Here is a 14163-nt window from a genome sequence, read left to right on the forward strand (position 1 = left end):
AAAAAATATAAGAATTAGTCATTTTAATAAAAATATTATAACGAAAATTTAAACAAATATATTTTATAATTTGGTGTACTACAACATAACAAATAATTCATTTACTAATCGTGTAAGAATGAAAATCACGGAAGATTGAACCATTCATTGATATAGGTTAATCCAAAATATTTTAATCTAACTCAAATATTATTACAGTCATTCAAACAAGAAAAAACAAATTTTAAAACTATACGATGTCTATCTCATATTGCAAACAAAATAATGATTCATAATACTTATTTCTCAAAAAATACTAATTTATCTCGTACAACTAACAACTCTCTAAATAAAATTTTTTATTGTTCTCATAATAATAACAACACTAAACACAAAAATAATTTTAATATTATCAACAAAAATAATAATGTTACCTTTTAAGAGTCGTTCGAATGAAATTGATGATAAAATCAACGAACAATATTATCATCTAACAATGTTAAACATTTTTATTATAAAACAAAATTATTTCAATAATAATAAAAATAAAATTGATACATGTTAAATACTTCAAAATTACTGATGCTCGATAAACCAACACAGCGTAGTCGAAAAACACAACCGAAAACAAAGAATACATGACCCCACATTTTTATTTTTATTTTTAAAAAAAATTAGAATCCGTAGGAAAAAGTGCCGGATTGCACTATTTTCATAAAAGTTTCAATTTTGTAATATTTTAATAAATAGTTTTTTAATTTATATTTATTTTTTAAAAAAGACCTATATATTTAGAGTAGTTTTTGTTTTTTAAATAATGCAAGAATAACTAGTTGTAACTAATTTTGACCTTCTTTATAAATTTATCTCTTATATTTCCTAATACCTCTAGAGATTTAATAATTTTATGAAATATTATATTTATAGCATATTCACCCTCTAAAACTAAATATCTCTAGATGTTTTTGTGAAATGAGATCGGTTTCGACTTTCATATTAAAATAATCATATGAATACATATATATAAAATTATATATATATATATATCTTAGAAATTTCAACAATTAGGATAAAAGTTCAATGTATCTTCGAAATCAAGATTTATGTTCATGAAAAATATTATTCGGTTATAAAACATCTAAAAATATTGTTTGCTTTACAAATTTTTATCATTACTAATTTGATCATATGTATTACAAATTAAATTCAATCTTTCTCCGATATCTTTTTTTTTTTTACAATTTTTGTAATTTTCTAATGTGATTTCAATGTGACGCTAACGTGATGTCGATGTTATGTTCATATATACTACAGTGTCTTATTAATACTTTCCAGGAAAAAAAATTAAATTACCAAAAATTAAAAAATACAAGACTAAAAAAAAAGACCTAAGTTAGGGAGAACAAGTTTTCCACAGAAAATTGTAAAACGGTTGTCCTAATTCTCGTACTTACTCCACTGGTATTCCCCCATGACCTCGGAAGATCAAGCTTTATGACATACCTGTGATACCACGTAACCTGTTGGATAGGAGGAAATGCACTTTTATGGCTAAAAAAATAAAGAAACAAATGACATAACCAAAACCTTCGATCAAATCCACAATTACGTCGTGGGATTTCTTTTTAGACAAAAACTTGTGTCAGACGGTTTCACGGATCGTATTTTGTGAGACGGATCTCTTATTTGGGCCATCCATGAAAAAATATTACTATTTATGCTAAGAATATTATTTTTTATTGTGAATATTGGTAGGATTGATCCGTCTAACAGATAAAGATTCGTGAGACCGTCTCATAAGAAACCTACCCCTCTTTTTAAAAGTTAATTATGTGATTGACACTTGTTTTTGGTGCTTAATTAAAAGGAAAATGACACCCCAAAGCATCTAAAATCTTAATAGACAAAACCCAAAAGGCAGTTGCACTTTTTTCCTATAGGAAATGACAAAATGGTTTATTCAATTATTCGGTCCCTTTCATTTCCTTAATCCTGGTATGAATAATTTAATTGATTCCTTTAATAATCGATTTGAATAATTTAAAATTTTGGGTTAGTTGATTTGGTGTCTATCAGATAAGAAAGGGGACATTGTCCAATAAAAGAAAGCACTCGGACCTCAACAAATTTTCTTGAGGACTAAAACCAACCCAGAGGAAGAAAGTTTTCTTATATAAATCATCTTGGTATACAACAACTAAGGAATATGATTAAGACAACACGTATTCTAGCAAACCCGGTCTCCTAGCTTAGCTCGTGCGGTACAAGAAGAGTAGGATAATGGATCAAGGATTCTTTCTGTGTCCTCGTTTCATGATCAATGTTCGAGTATTTCGAGACGTGCATCGATTTTGGGCCCATAGATATGGATCAACATGCCTCGAAATCATTAATATGTCAGTCAGCACACGTAAGGGCGATGTAACAAGACTGGAGACAATATGAGTTGTCAGTAGTGACAGTATCAGGTTGACAGGACATGTGCAGTCGTTTGATTATGAGGAGTAGATATACACTGAAAACAAGGTCATCATTACATTTTCTCCTATGAATACTCAGATTTTTTCAGTCATTTAGGACATTCATTTAACATTTATCACAATCACTCACTATGTACACCATATACATTATATATGATACTCTTATTTCTTTTGCGTAAATGCTTGATTAACTTGAACGTTGGAGTGATCACGTCAAAAACCCTTCCGACGCTCCAATTACTTTTTTTTAAAATTTCCAAATACGCAGACCACTCAAGCCGAGATTTTTTTGCCCGGTTACGATATTCTCTTGAAAAAAAAAAAAAAACACGATCTAACCCAATAAATTGTTCACCAAATTCACTCTATTTACCCGAAAGCGTCGATACGCAACACAACACTAGTAATCCATAGATGTCCTAGGTCCCTCTTAGGATTGAGGTTGCGTATTTGAAATTTAGAGTACACTTTTTAAGAATAGATACAAAATAAGTCACGTCATTACTTCTATCATTTGACTTCAACTGGTGCAGTGTAATGATGAATCTAACGCAATTTTATACATGAAAAAGATTAGTTTATTTCATGTCTAATCATGTTGAAATTAAAATAATGATGAAATGATGTGTCGTTTACATTTAATCATTCGAAAGATAGTAACCGAATTAACCCGTTTTAATTCGGTTCGGTTAATTCAATTTTAGTGAGAAATCGGTTCGGTTAAGTTAGCCTTCAACAAATTCGGTTAAATCGATTTTCGATTATTTCAATTCGATTTCTGATCGGTCACAAACTATTGGCCTTGTAATTAATAACAGGAGTTTAATTAAATTTTTGAAAGTGATTCTATCTTTTGAACTAACTACGTGTTATAATAACAAAATCAGCCCGAAATCTGTCCAAGGTTAATGTCAAACCTAACTAGTGCCATATACTAGCTAGTTACTAAAATCATTTTTTATAATAAATTAATGAGATTAAATACAACATTTTTTTAGTTGGGTGAGATGTTTTATTATAATTAGATATCTAATTCGATATATCGTCACAAACTTGAAATATTGGTGTCGGATAAACCGTTTATAAATCATCGACAATACGTTATTTTTTATCTTTCATAAAATAGGTAATAATATCATTATTATGTTCTTGATCACACGAAAAGTATTTAGCTCGAACTTCTCCTAATTTATCTATAATTATTGATGTGTTTGGGCTCTTTTAGTATATGATATTATTTTCTCCATTTGTTGTTGATCATATGATAAGACGTAATAAATATACCCATTTTGTTCATATACTAATATATCAACACATAGAAAAAATTGGATAATAACCCAAACTAAAGAAAAAGATTATTAATATATTAGGGAAAAAATGGTAAGAAATAATGCGTTATATATATATATATATTATAAAATACAAATAAAACCGTGAGATCTTACAAAAAATTGTATTATACATTTTTTAAATAAAAATTAGAAAAAAAATTGGTACCAACGACTTGCCGACTTGTGTTTAATGATTGGTACATAACATTCAACAGATATACGATAAATTCACACTATTACAACGTAGACAAATGTTGGGTAGATTTAAAAAGTTAAATCATGTTAGTAAAAATGCAAATAAGTTAGCGTATTGTTTGGCGCATTTTGCTTTATTTCATCCTTCTCGTTCATGTTGGATGGATGGTTTTTTCCTATCGTGGTTGATGGATGTAGCTACTGTTGATTTAATTAATGCATAATATCTGATTTCAACTCAAAAACAAAATGTCGGGTAGATTTTAATTTATAATTATATAAAATTAAATGACAATTATTTTCATGTAGAAAAATAAAGCAAATAATTATTGCTTGATAGTTGATTTATTGAAGCTATGACACTACAAAAAAAACAGTGACTTTTTCGGAAAACCGTCGCAACAATTAGCGACGGTTTTTCGAAAACCAGTCGGTATTTCAATATTTGCGACGGTTTACAACTTAGCGACGGTATACATTAAACTGTCGCTAATTAGCGACAGTTTGAACTCCTCGCTAATTAGCGACTGTTATATCGTCGCTGAGTAGTTAGCGACGGTTTATTAATCTGTCGCAAAAACCAGATCGGCAACGGTTTTTAAACCAGATCGGCAACGGTTTTTAAACCGTCGCTAATTGTTTAAAAATACACTTTCCGGCCATTTTTCGCAAACTCTCTCCACTTCTGTCATAGTTTTTTCTTGGGCGATTTTGTGCTCGGATATATAGTCATCTCAAATTGTTGGTCAACTCCCCTCCGCCTCTTCCCTTCCAAAACCACTTCATCTACTCCTAACCGCCGCTGCAACTCCCTACGGTATTTGCATTTTTTGTTGATAATTCTGTGAAAAACGATCTGAAACCTCAAGGGTGGGACGCCAGTAGTTGCTTGCATTGAGTATGATTCGAGGACGTATGTCATCAATGTAACTCTTTCGCCATCTTCGTACAAACCTCAGCTTCCTCTTTTTTCTTCTCAGATGGATCTGTCTCCAGTTCTTGAAGAATATATTTATGTCCGGAGACATGGCGCTTCGCGCTAAAGGTGACATTTTTTTATGAGTTTGCAGAAATTTTTTGTTGTGATGTATATTTATTTTTGTTGACAAATTGTGGTAATTTTCACGCGTCTTTGCTATAACTCTTTGGATTATAGTTATTGTGGATGCAACTGTGTAAATGAAGATATGAATGGTTGTGATTGGAGAAGTTGATGGGAAATTTCAGTTATAGTTTTTATGAAAATGTGGGGTTTTAGATTTCTAATTGCGATAATGATGTACCGAAGTTCTGCAGGGAGCCTATTTATGGAGTGTAATTCAGCACAATGTAGCAGTTGGATGCTTTTTGAAAGTTTCTTTTTTTGTTTATATTCTATTTTCGGATAGCAATTATTTAGGTTTCTTTAATAGCTTTTAGTATAAACAAGGAACAATGGGATACTATGTCCGAGTTGACTAGATTGAAACCAGTAGAAAAGTTGAGGCTGTGTGCAAAAAGTAAGAGAAAGTTGTTTGGTCTACTAGGCTGAGAAAGACCAAACATACGGGAAGAATTTTATGACTTTCAGTGGTGCAATTCTTGGTTTAGGGTCACCAAGTAAAAAAGATGGATTTATTTGCTTTTACCATTCTCTTATTTGTTTGTTTGCGCTGTAGTTTTCTTTTAAGCATTTCAAAACTTTTCGAAGACCTGAAATAATTCAAACATGATAACAAGTATTTTGGGGATTGTAGCGGAAAGCTAAGCTCTAAAGAGGGAACGACTTTATAGCAAGTGTGATTTGTGAACCGTTAAGCATTTCAAATTCCAGGTCTCGCCTCCACCTCTTCCCTTCCAAAACCACTTCATCTGCCCACGACTGGCGCTGCAACACCCTACGGTGATTTCCATTTTTTCCCTCTTTAAATACTTTAATTTTGATCGAATTAACTGGTCTTATCGGCCTTAAGCCTGAAATTATTGAAGATATATGGGTAAATGTTGGATTTATGTTTCCAAACTAAGCTGAAACCTGAAAAATGTAGTCGTACTCTGTAGCTGTAGGAACATAGCATATTGGGTCTTTTTTCATGTTACTGCGACTTTTACATATGGAATTTCAAGTTATGGGTAAATGTTTGATTTGATGCCAATTTTTAACATCATTTGGTTGAAAATTGAAAGAGATATTCTCATATTATTGAAACTTTTCCTACATGAGAATCAGGCTTGCGGTAGTACAAAGTGCTTACTGTTTTTTAAAATTCTGGCCATTGTACTCTGGAAAATTGCAAATATGATTCCAATGAAATTTGTAGAGAATTGTCTTATCTTCGAAATCGAAATGACACCGAAATCACGTAATTTGGTTTAGTGATGAATGAGATACACCCAATTACCCAGAGAATATGCATGCTCAAAGAAATATGGCATACGAGATTCAAATCGTGACACAAATTTAGGCCAGTTATATGATTATATTTGACATAACTCTGTGATGATGAATTGTTGGACTTTGAGATGGCTTGCACTTCCAATTGGAATAACTCGATTTTGATCAAGCATGAGAATGTTATCAACCCGCAGATGAAGATTGTTATTCAATTAATTTCACTAAGCGTTGAACAACTGAAATGTGCTAGGAAGAATGAAAATTTGGTGAGTTTTGGTCAAGTTATGGGAAAAATTCCGAAGCCATGTAAACTGAAATTTTATGAGTTGTTATAGACTAAGCAATTAGACAAAAGTTTGATATTGTTTAGGTATTTGAATGAATTTATGATATTATTGTGGATGTATCTCACTAATAAAAGCTTGATGTGAGGATCGTCGAGACGGGATATCTTGGTGTATGACTCCATTTTGTGGATCTCTAGATACAATTTTCCTTAGGTCATCACTAAAGCTCAACAAATTGATTTATTTATTCATATCAAGTTTGCATATTGCCGAGCAATCTCATTATTAAATTATCCTTTATTGTACTAATGATTTTACTTTTACCTTCCTTTGTCAATCCATATTAAATTACACAGTAACACATAAATTCTTTTGGATTTTTTTATGGAATTTTTGTTCATTCATTTGTGAAGCTGAAAGAGATCAACTTCAGATTTTATTATGAGTTCTTTCATTATAAAATAGTTTCATAAAATCCTCATTATTTAATTTGATCCTTATGGAATAGTGACCATAATGTCATATGATATTGTTTTAAATGATATATAAAAAACTACTATTACATCTTTTATATCATTTACTATTTATTAAAGTTGGGCATAATAGAGTAACTAAACGGTTTCTTGGTGATCGATACTTCACTCACTCCACGATCTTTTTACCAGTTTGTTTTTATCCCTTTATCTTTTTAGTAATTTTTTTACCCCTTCGGAATTTATCCCATAACGTAACCAAAACTCACCATATTTTTTAATATTTGGACTTGAATTTCGTACCATTTATCATGATTCTGTATTGCATATGTCTTTTACATCTTTTTAAAAACAAAAATTTAAACTTTAATATTCTGATTATCTAACGGTTTCTTTACTACTATTTCTTCATAACTTGCAATAAATTTATCATATTTAGTGTTAGAATTGTGACCTGAGCATGGATTTACAAACTTTTTATTTCCATTGTTCTATCTACTTAAATTGTTGATTTCTATTTCAACTTAAGCAAAACATAATATGTGTCTTCCAGAAATGAAAGGAGTTTGTCAATTTCTACTTTATTTTTCATGTATTTAGCGAAATCTTTGTAGTAGTTTACATTTTGTTATGTCACGTCAATTTTTTATATCACGTTTTAATAGATTGCTCTATTTCTTGCTCTATTTCTTTTGTATATTTATGTTGTACTTGGGTATGATTCGATAAAATTAATATTTTATTATTACGTTAGAACGAAGAGGGTTTAACTTATGCATACAATGCATAAATATAAATACAGTTTGAATAGTTTTTTTTCCATTTATTAGCTGAATTTAGGATACAAATTTGAGGTTTTTAGGGTTTGATCGGAAAAAATAATGTTCTTTTGAAGCCGCAATATCATTTCATGTAAGGTAACAAATTGAGTTTGACAGATTTATTTAAGCTTTAGAATCCATTGTCTTTCATGATTCAAGTACAAAATATTTCGATGTCATGCTGTTATAATATCATGAATGTTTAATATATTAGCTCAATATATTCATGACACACGCAGTGTGTCTCGATGGCTAGTCTACATGATACTTACTGGATTGGGCTTCAGACTGGCTCATGCTGAGAAAAATCCATCACCAAGCCTGCAACCTTAACTCTTCATTATTCTCTCGCACCCACCCAAGCAATTTCGAATAAACCCAAGGCCAAGTCTCACGTCGATTGCCTTCGCCGCAGCATCACCGGAGTCTTGCGAGTTCCGCTGCGTCTTCGGAAACCCCTTTATTCGCTATCCATGGCCGCGATAGACGATGGTTTAGAATCGAATAACTGGACCTGGCCCCAGAGTTCAGAGGTAAAAAAGATGAAAAATGAACTCACTAATCCGTCCCTGAACGCGGGTTCCTTGTTAGTTTATAGATGATCAAAAACTGAGTCTTGGTTCTTGAGTTGTTCGAATGTGATCTGTGTACATTGTTCACATGTGTGAATGAAGTTCTTGTGTTCTACAAATTTTATTTCCAAAGATTTAACATTGGACTCGTTGGGCACAACACTGCAAAAAGGGGTTTTTTCCCACTCTTGTCATATATTTGTGTAACCAAAAACTATAATTGAATTGCCCTTGTTGACAGATTGACTGATCTTATTGTTCTCTGATTGGTGCGTTTGTTTAATTTTTTTTTCGTATTTATTTTGATTGTTATTTTAGTTTGTGGTTTTCAGAATTCTTTGATGGGTCTGAGCAAAACCGAAGTGAATTTAAGAAGGTTACTTGCAGCCACTCCACAACAACAAAATCAAGCAAAGCTGTTGCATGTAAGCTCTCATTCCTCTCAATCCATTACTATATAGGCAGTGTTCTAAATGGCGGTCGAGGCGGCCGCTTAGGCGGTGCCTAGGCGGTAGGCGGCCCTCGACCGCACCGTCTATGCATGAGGCGGGTGTTTTAGGCGGCCCAAGCTATACGCCGTTGGGGAGGTGGGTCGAGGCGACGAGCAGGCGGGCTAGGCGGGCGAGACAGTCAGTCAAGATTTTTAAGTTGTAATCAACAATTTAAAAAACCTAGTCAATAATTTTAAAAACCTAGTCAAAGGCAACTAATTTTAAATATTAAAACCCTAGCACACATCACTTTTTTTATTTTATTTTTTGTTTTCACTCTCAACTCTGAACTCTCAACCACCACACACAATCCGCCCGCCGCCGCCCGTTTTTTGGTTTGCACATTATCTAGATGATATTATATTTTGTGCTTAAACATTATTTAATTGCACATTTTATATAAAAATGATCATATTGCATGATTATCTATAAAAAAATTACTTAAAAAAACCGCCCCGCCACCGCTTCCTGCCATTTACAACCTTGTATATAGGTCATCATAGCCTGATAGTTTGCACTTCTATCAATTGAGTTTCAAATATTTATGCTTAAATCATTTAATATTAGCATTGATTCCTCTTGAAAATTTAGTCGTTATAACATTATATTCTGCCATAATCTACTGAGCGATGTGTGGTGTTTGAGTTTCTAACCACCTTTGATATACTGTCCTAGTGCTCAAATTTCAGTTTTGTTTTCGTTTTCATACTAACATGGAAGCAATTGAAGTTTTTAAGAACCATTTTCTTTCTGTAGTATGTAGCCACTCTAAGAGAGCAATTGGAACAATTGGGAGAAGAAAGGGGTCCAGAAGGATTTCCAAGGTTGTTTGTTTTTTCTCTTGGGATATATCTTATTACACATCATATTTTCTTGATGTCATTCTAATTACGTGAGTTAGATTGTACTCTTATATTGGACTTATTTCATGTGTTGATCTTTACTCCTTTGTATATCTGGTTCATAATTCTTGATTATGTATAACTTATCTTCATGGATATGGCAATTTACGTCCGAAATAACAGTTTGAGAGGTGGTGAATTTTAAAACAAATTATTTTAAGGGGTACCTGGAAGAATTGATCTGTCGTGGCTATTGAAATGAATTACTACCAACGTCCGCATGTCTAAGAATTACTGTAGGATGATGGGATACGTCATACATAGTTGGAATCCGGCATGAGTTCTATAAGAACTGCCATTATGTCATTGTTTGTGCCGTGGCTCATGTTCACATTACATGCTAAAGTGCGTCAAATACTAAGAGGTGAGTGAAACACCCTCCATGCTGGGCTTCCTTAGGTGCTTGCTTCCGTAGAGGTGGGCAAAGTCGTGATCCCACATCTGCTCCCCAAGCAATTCGAAGAGACTAATAAACTTTAGGTGCTCTTTCACCAGGTTATGTTCTTAGATTTATGGCCTAACAGTTTAATTGGTGTAGACTTTGTCAACAAAAATCATTCATGCTCTTCATTCAGAAAAATTAGATTCTGTTGACATGCTTCATTGCTTCTTCCTTGATGTTAAACTTAAATTTGAATGCTTGCATTCCGTTGATTTTATTGTGACTTCAATTCTAACTCTTCTTCCACACTATTTTACAGAGTTTCAAAAGGTCAATTAAGAGAATATTCAGAGAAAGTTGAAGCTATAGCAGCAAAGTTAGCGGAACCTGAGGTATATTTAGTGTGAGTTGGTTCCTTGTATCTATTCCCCTTCAATAGCTCTATGAAACATTGTGTAGGTATTTGAAATCTCGGATGAAGCTTGAAAATGCATGTTCTCAAATATGATGATATCATAAGATTTGTTAAAATTTTAAATCCACAGCTGTTAGTTACAATCAATATACTGATAAATATTGACTATGATTCTTTAATTTTGATGCATATTCCGACTAATAAACCTAGTTTTATAATATGATTACTCTCTTTTTACAACATTGACATATAAAGTCACTGCACACTGAAACCAATTGTGTTTATAAAGTTTGATCTCTTCCTGTTTATGTTAATAATTTCTAACTACTCTTCTTTACTTGGCAAGTCTGAGTCCAGTGTAGAGGTTCCTCAGCTGCCTTCTCTGAAGACTGATACTCTTGAATCCCCTTCTAAATCAGAGGAAGAGAGTGTTTACACTCCCAGAGGACTGAGGAAGAGATTTGTGTGAGTGAAATGGGACATCTATGATTCTATGGTCATTGTTATATGTTTAATATTTCTGAAGTCGATGTTAACTGATGCAGGCCCCTGTCAGAGCATAGGTCTCATGATACTGTTGAAGATAATAATTCAAGGTCGGTCAAATTGGATGCTGCAGCACAGAGTCATATTGAGAAACAGAGGTATCTTTTCATTTTAGTATTTTTTGGTGATAAAGTGCCGCATATTTATGCAATTTACTTAACTAATATCTGAACTGTTAACATTTGTTTGAGAGCTTGTATCAAATATCAACGATTTAGCAACTACACATCACCAATCATTGCAGAGTTATGCTGAGTATGCTTTCAGATATTGTCCCACCCAACATTAAAAATTCACAATTACTCTAGGTTTTTTTTTTTATGTCCAGTAATTTGATTATGATAATTTTTTAAAATAAACCTTGACTGACTATTCTAGTATTTGTTTGTATGAACACTTTCTATTTTGTTGTGACTATTGTTCGGTTTGAATAAATATGCCTAGGCACTTAGGAATTCGAAGGTCATTCTGGTGTTCAGAATGCATACAAATTTTACAAGTACAACAATAACTAGAAAACATATTGTTGATCAAAATCAATTGAGAGGAACACTAGGCCGGATTTATATTTTTTACTGGGTATTCTGGATGTCGTGGAAAATTATGCAATGGTGAGAAATGTTTTATTTAGGTAATCTGAGTCACAAATTTCGGTCTTCTCTGATCTTGATTAATGGTTTGCCAGTGTCCGGCCTCCATCCATGTTATACCTTTTTCTTGGTCTACTTTATCTGCTAGTTTTTAAAGTTCTAATAATTGTATTCATTTGAGAGCATTGTCCTTGTTGCAGATGTTTACCTGCAACTTATAATCTTATTGTTTTTCCATGCAGAATACTTCAAGAAAATTTGACCGATGAAATGGTTCTTTTGGCAAGGCAACTTAAAGAGAGTGGTCTTGTGATGAGTCAATCCATCCAAAACACGGAGAAGGTGAGTTTGAAAATTTACTTGCTTGTCGTTCTTGTCACCATTGGGCCGTTGGCCTTTCCAGAAAGCAATCTATTCTCTTTCACCCATGTACCGAAATTGTTATTATGAGCTGTTGCATTTGATACCCCCATGGATTTGTTTATAGCCCCTGGACAGACCACAGTCGGCCTGTGATTGACCATTTGTAAAATTCACATCCACTTGGATCGACGGATTCATTTATATATTTGTCTGTAGATACTAGACTCAACAGAGAAAGCTGTTGAACACAGCCTAGCAAGCACTGGACATGCAAATATTCGGGCTATGGAGGTATACTCTCAGAGTTTGAAAACATCATGCTTCACGTGGCTACTGATTTTCGCAATGACATGTATTTTCATTATGGTTGTGTTACTTATTCGTATTACTTGAATCCTGTTCAACTTCATTTTGGTGAGTTTTCATAATCGTTTACGTTTTTAGATGTGATATATTGTCTTGTTGTTTTAGATTTATATGTGGAAAATTAAATATCCAAAATAATATCATTCTTGGTTGAGGACACAATTCATACATAAGAGGGTGGGTCATGTGAGATCGGACCGAGAAAAAAAGTTGTATCTTGGAATACTTGATGCACACCAGGAGAGAATGGAAACCCGGTCTGTACCACGGGCGGGGGCGGGGGCGTCTTCAGTTTTTCATTTAAATGTATAGATACCAATTATTTGTATACAAAAATATATTGGGTATGTTCAGACGAAAGCAAGTCCATGCAACCAGGGACGGATTAGTTATGGTCTGATATTATTGAATGAATATTCATTCAATTTCCATCCTATATATCATAGTTTTTGTATAAATATGAAAGACATAAAAAATTATATATATTAATGCAATTGTATTATTATGTTGATTGATCATGAATGAAATTGATTCTTATAACATGAATACTTATATAATTTTTTTTTTATAATTTTCAACAATATATTTCTAAAATGTTTGCTTCAAATATGGAAGGAAAAAAAATAGCATACCTGCAGAGATATTTGTTGTTGAATTGCAACGTCATTTTGCATAAAAAACGTGTTATTGACATTGTTGTCTGGTTTATTTTCTCCTGAACTCGTGGCTTCCATTTTTCAATATTTAGATATCTACAAGAAAAATATATTATCATTCCATCAAAATCAACCTAAAACATAATCTAACATACTGAAATAAAGATGTGAAAGGCATATGCAATGCAGAATCATGAAAAATGGTCCAAATTTCGGGTCCAAATGTTAGAAGATGGTATCGAGTTTTGGTTCACGTTTGAACGCACCGAGAAACGGAAAGAGGTAGATAGTTAAAATGCATTATAAATTGATTAGAAATTGAACTATTTGTTCATCTAAGCTTGGTGAAAATGTTATATTTTGCAGTTGCTAATCAATTCTTATTGAAGATAGAAGAGATGATGCATGTCAAGGAAGTGGAAAAAATATTTGCAAGCATGATCAAAGTTTTTTGTTAAAAATATACTTCAATTAAAGAATTGATAGTTAGATATAATTAAACAATAAATAAAGAAAATTGATGTAATGTTAAACATTTTCCACTTATTTTTTTTGATATAGTTAAACAATAAATAAAATTATACAATCCTACAGTACAAACATTTTCCACTTATTTTTTTATCATCAAAGGTGAGTTTTGACAATTGATAGTTAGATATAGTTAAACAAATAAAAAAAATTGGAAAACAATCATAATGGGAAAAAATCATAACAAAACAGATAAAGAGATACAAAACCTTGTAAATTTCGATGGGTTTGAGGCGTGATTGAGATCGGTTCAAGTTGTTAGCGTCGTGAAATGCAGATAATTGGATTAGAGTAAATTGACAGAGCTATCACCCCAGAAGATTCCATGTTTCCAGTAGTCAAAAGGGCTCTAAACTGTAACAAACATATCACGTATTGAAATTTGATTATCAAAGAGTTGTATGACACATAA

The 14163-nt window shown here is 32.4% G+C and overlaps 1 protein-coding gene across 11 annotated transcripts; it reads left to right on the forward strand.

The window, feature by feature from the left end:
* The first annotated feature begins 4712 nt into the window (after positions 1 to 4712).
* Positions 4713 to 12710, forward strand: LOC140980969 (uncharacterized). 11 transcript variants are annotated; one of them, XM_073447129.1, is made up of 9 exons: positions 4713 to 5030; positions 5722 to 5867; positions 8845 to 8937; positions 9760 to 9827; positions 10607 to 10679; positions 11049 to 11167; positions 11248 to 11346; positions 12081 to 12180; positions 12418 to 12710. In XM_073447129.1, the coding sequence occupies exons 3-9, from the start codon at positions 8854 to 8856 to the stop codon at positions 12592 to 12594; spliced, it is 720 nt and encodes a 239-aa protein (XP_073303230.1). In that variant the 5' UTR covers positions 4713 to 5030; positions 5722 to 5867; positions 8845 to 8853; the 3' UTR covers positions 12595 to 12710. The 11 variants fall into 11 exon arrangements, with proteins under 11 accessions (XP_073303230.1, XP_073303227.1, XP_073303231.1 ...); XM_073447126.1 differs by lacking the exon at positions 5722 to 5867 and having other exon boundaries at positions 8831 to 8937; XM_073447130.1 differs by lacking the exon at positions 5722 to 5867.
* Positions 12711 to 14163: the final 1453 nt, after the last annotated feature.

This window comes from Primulina huaijiensis, chromosome 7 (assembly GCF_012295235.1).
Source record: "Primulina huaijiensis isolate GDHJ02 chromosome 7, ASM1229523v2, whole genome shotgun sequence".
NCBI classification, from domain to species: Eukaryota; Viridiplantae; Streptophyta; class Magnoliopsida; order Lamiales; family Gesneriaceae; genus Primulina; species Primulina huaijiensis.

What these genes read in the sequence shown, in the direction of transcription:
- LOC140980969 (XM_073447126.1), top strand. Translation starts at nt 5,000, where the DNA reads ATGTCCGGAGACATGGCGCTTCGCGCTAAAG. An exon ending in ATCAAGCAAAGCTGTTGCAT is followed by an intron (nt 8,938 to 9,759) that starts GTAAGCTCTCAT and finishes TTCTTTCTGTAG; the next exon opens with TATGTAGCCACTCTAAGAGA. An exon ending in GGACTGAGGAAGAGATTTGT is followed by an intron (nt 11,168 to 11,247) that starts GTGAGTGAAATG and finishes TAACTGATGCAG; the next exon opens with GCCCCTGTCAGAGCATAGGT.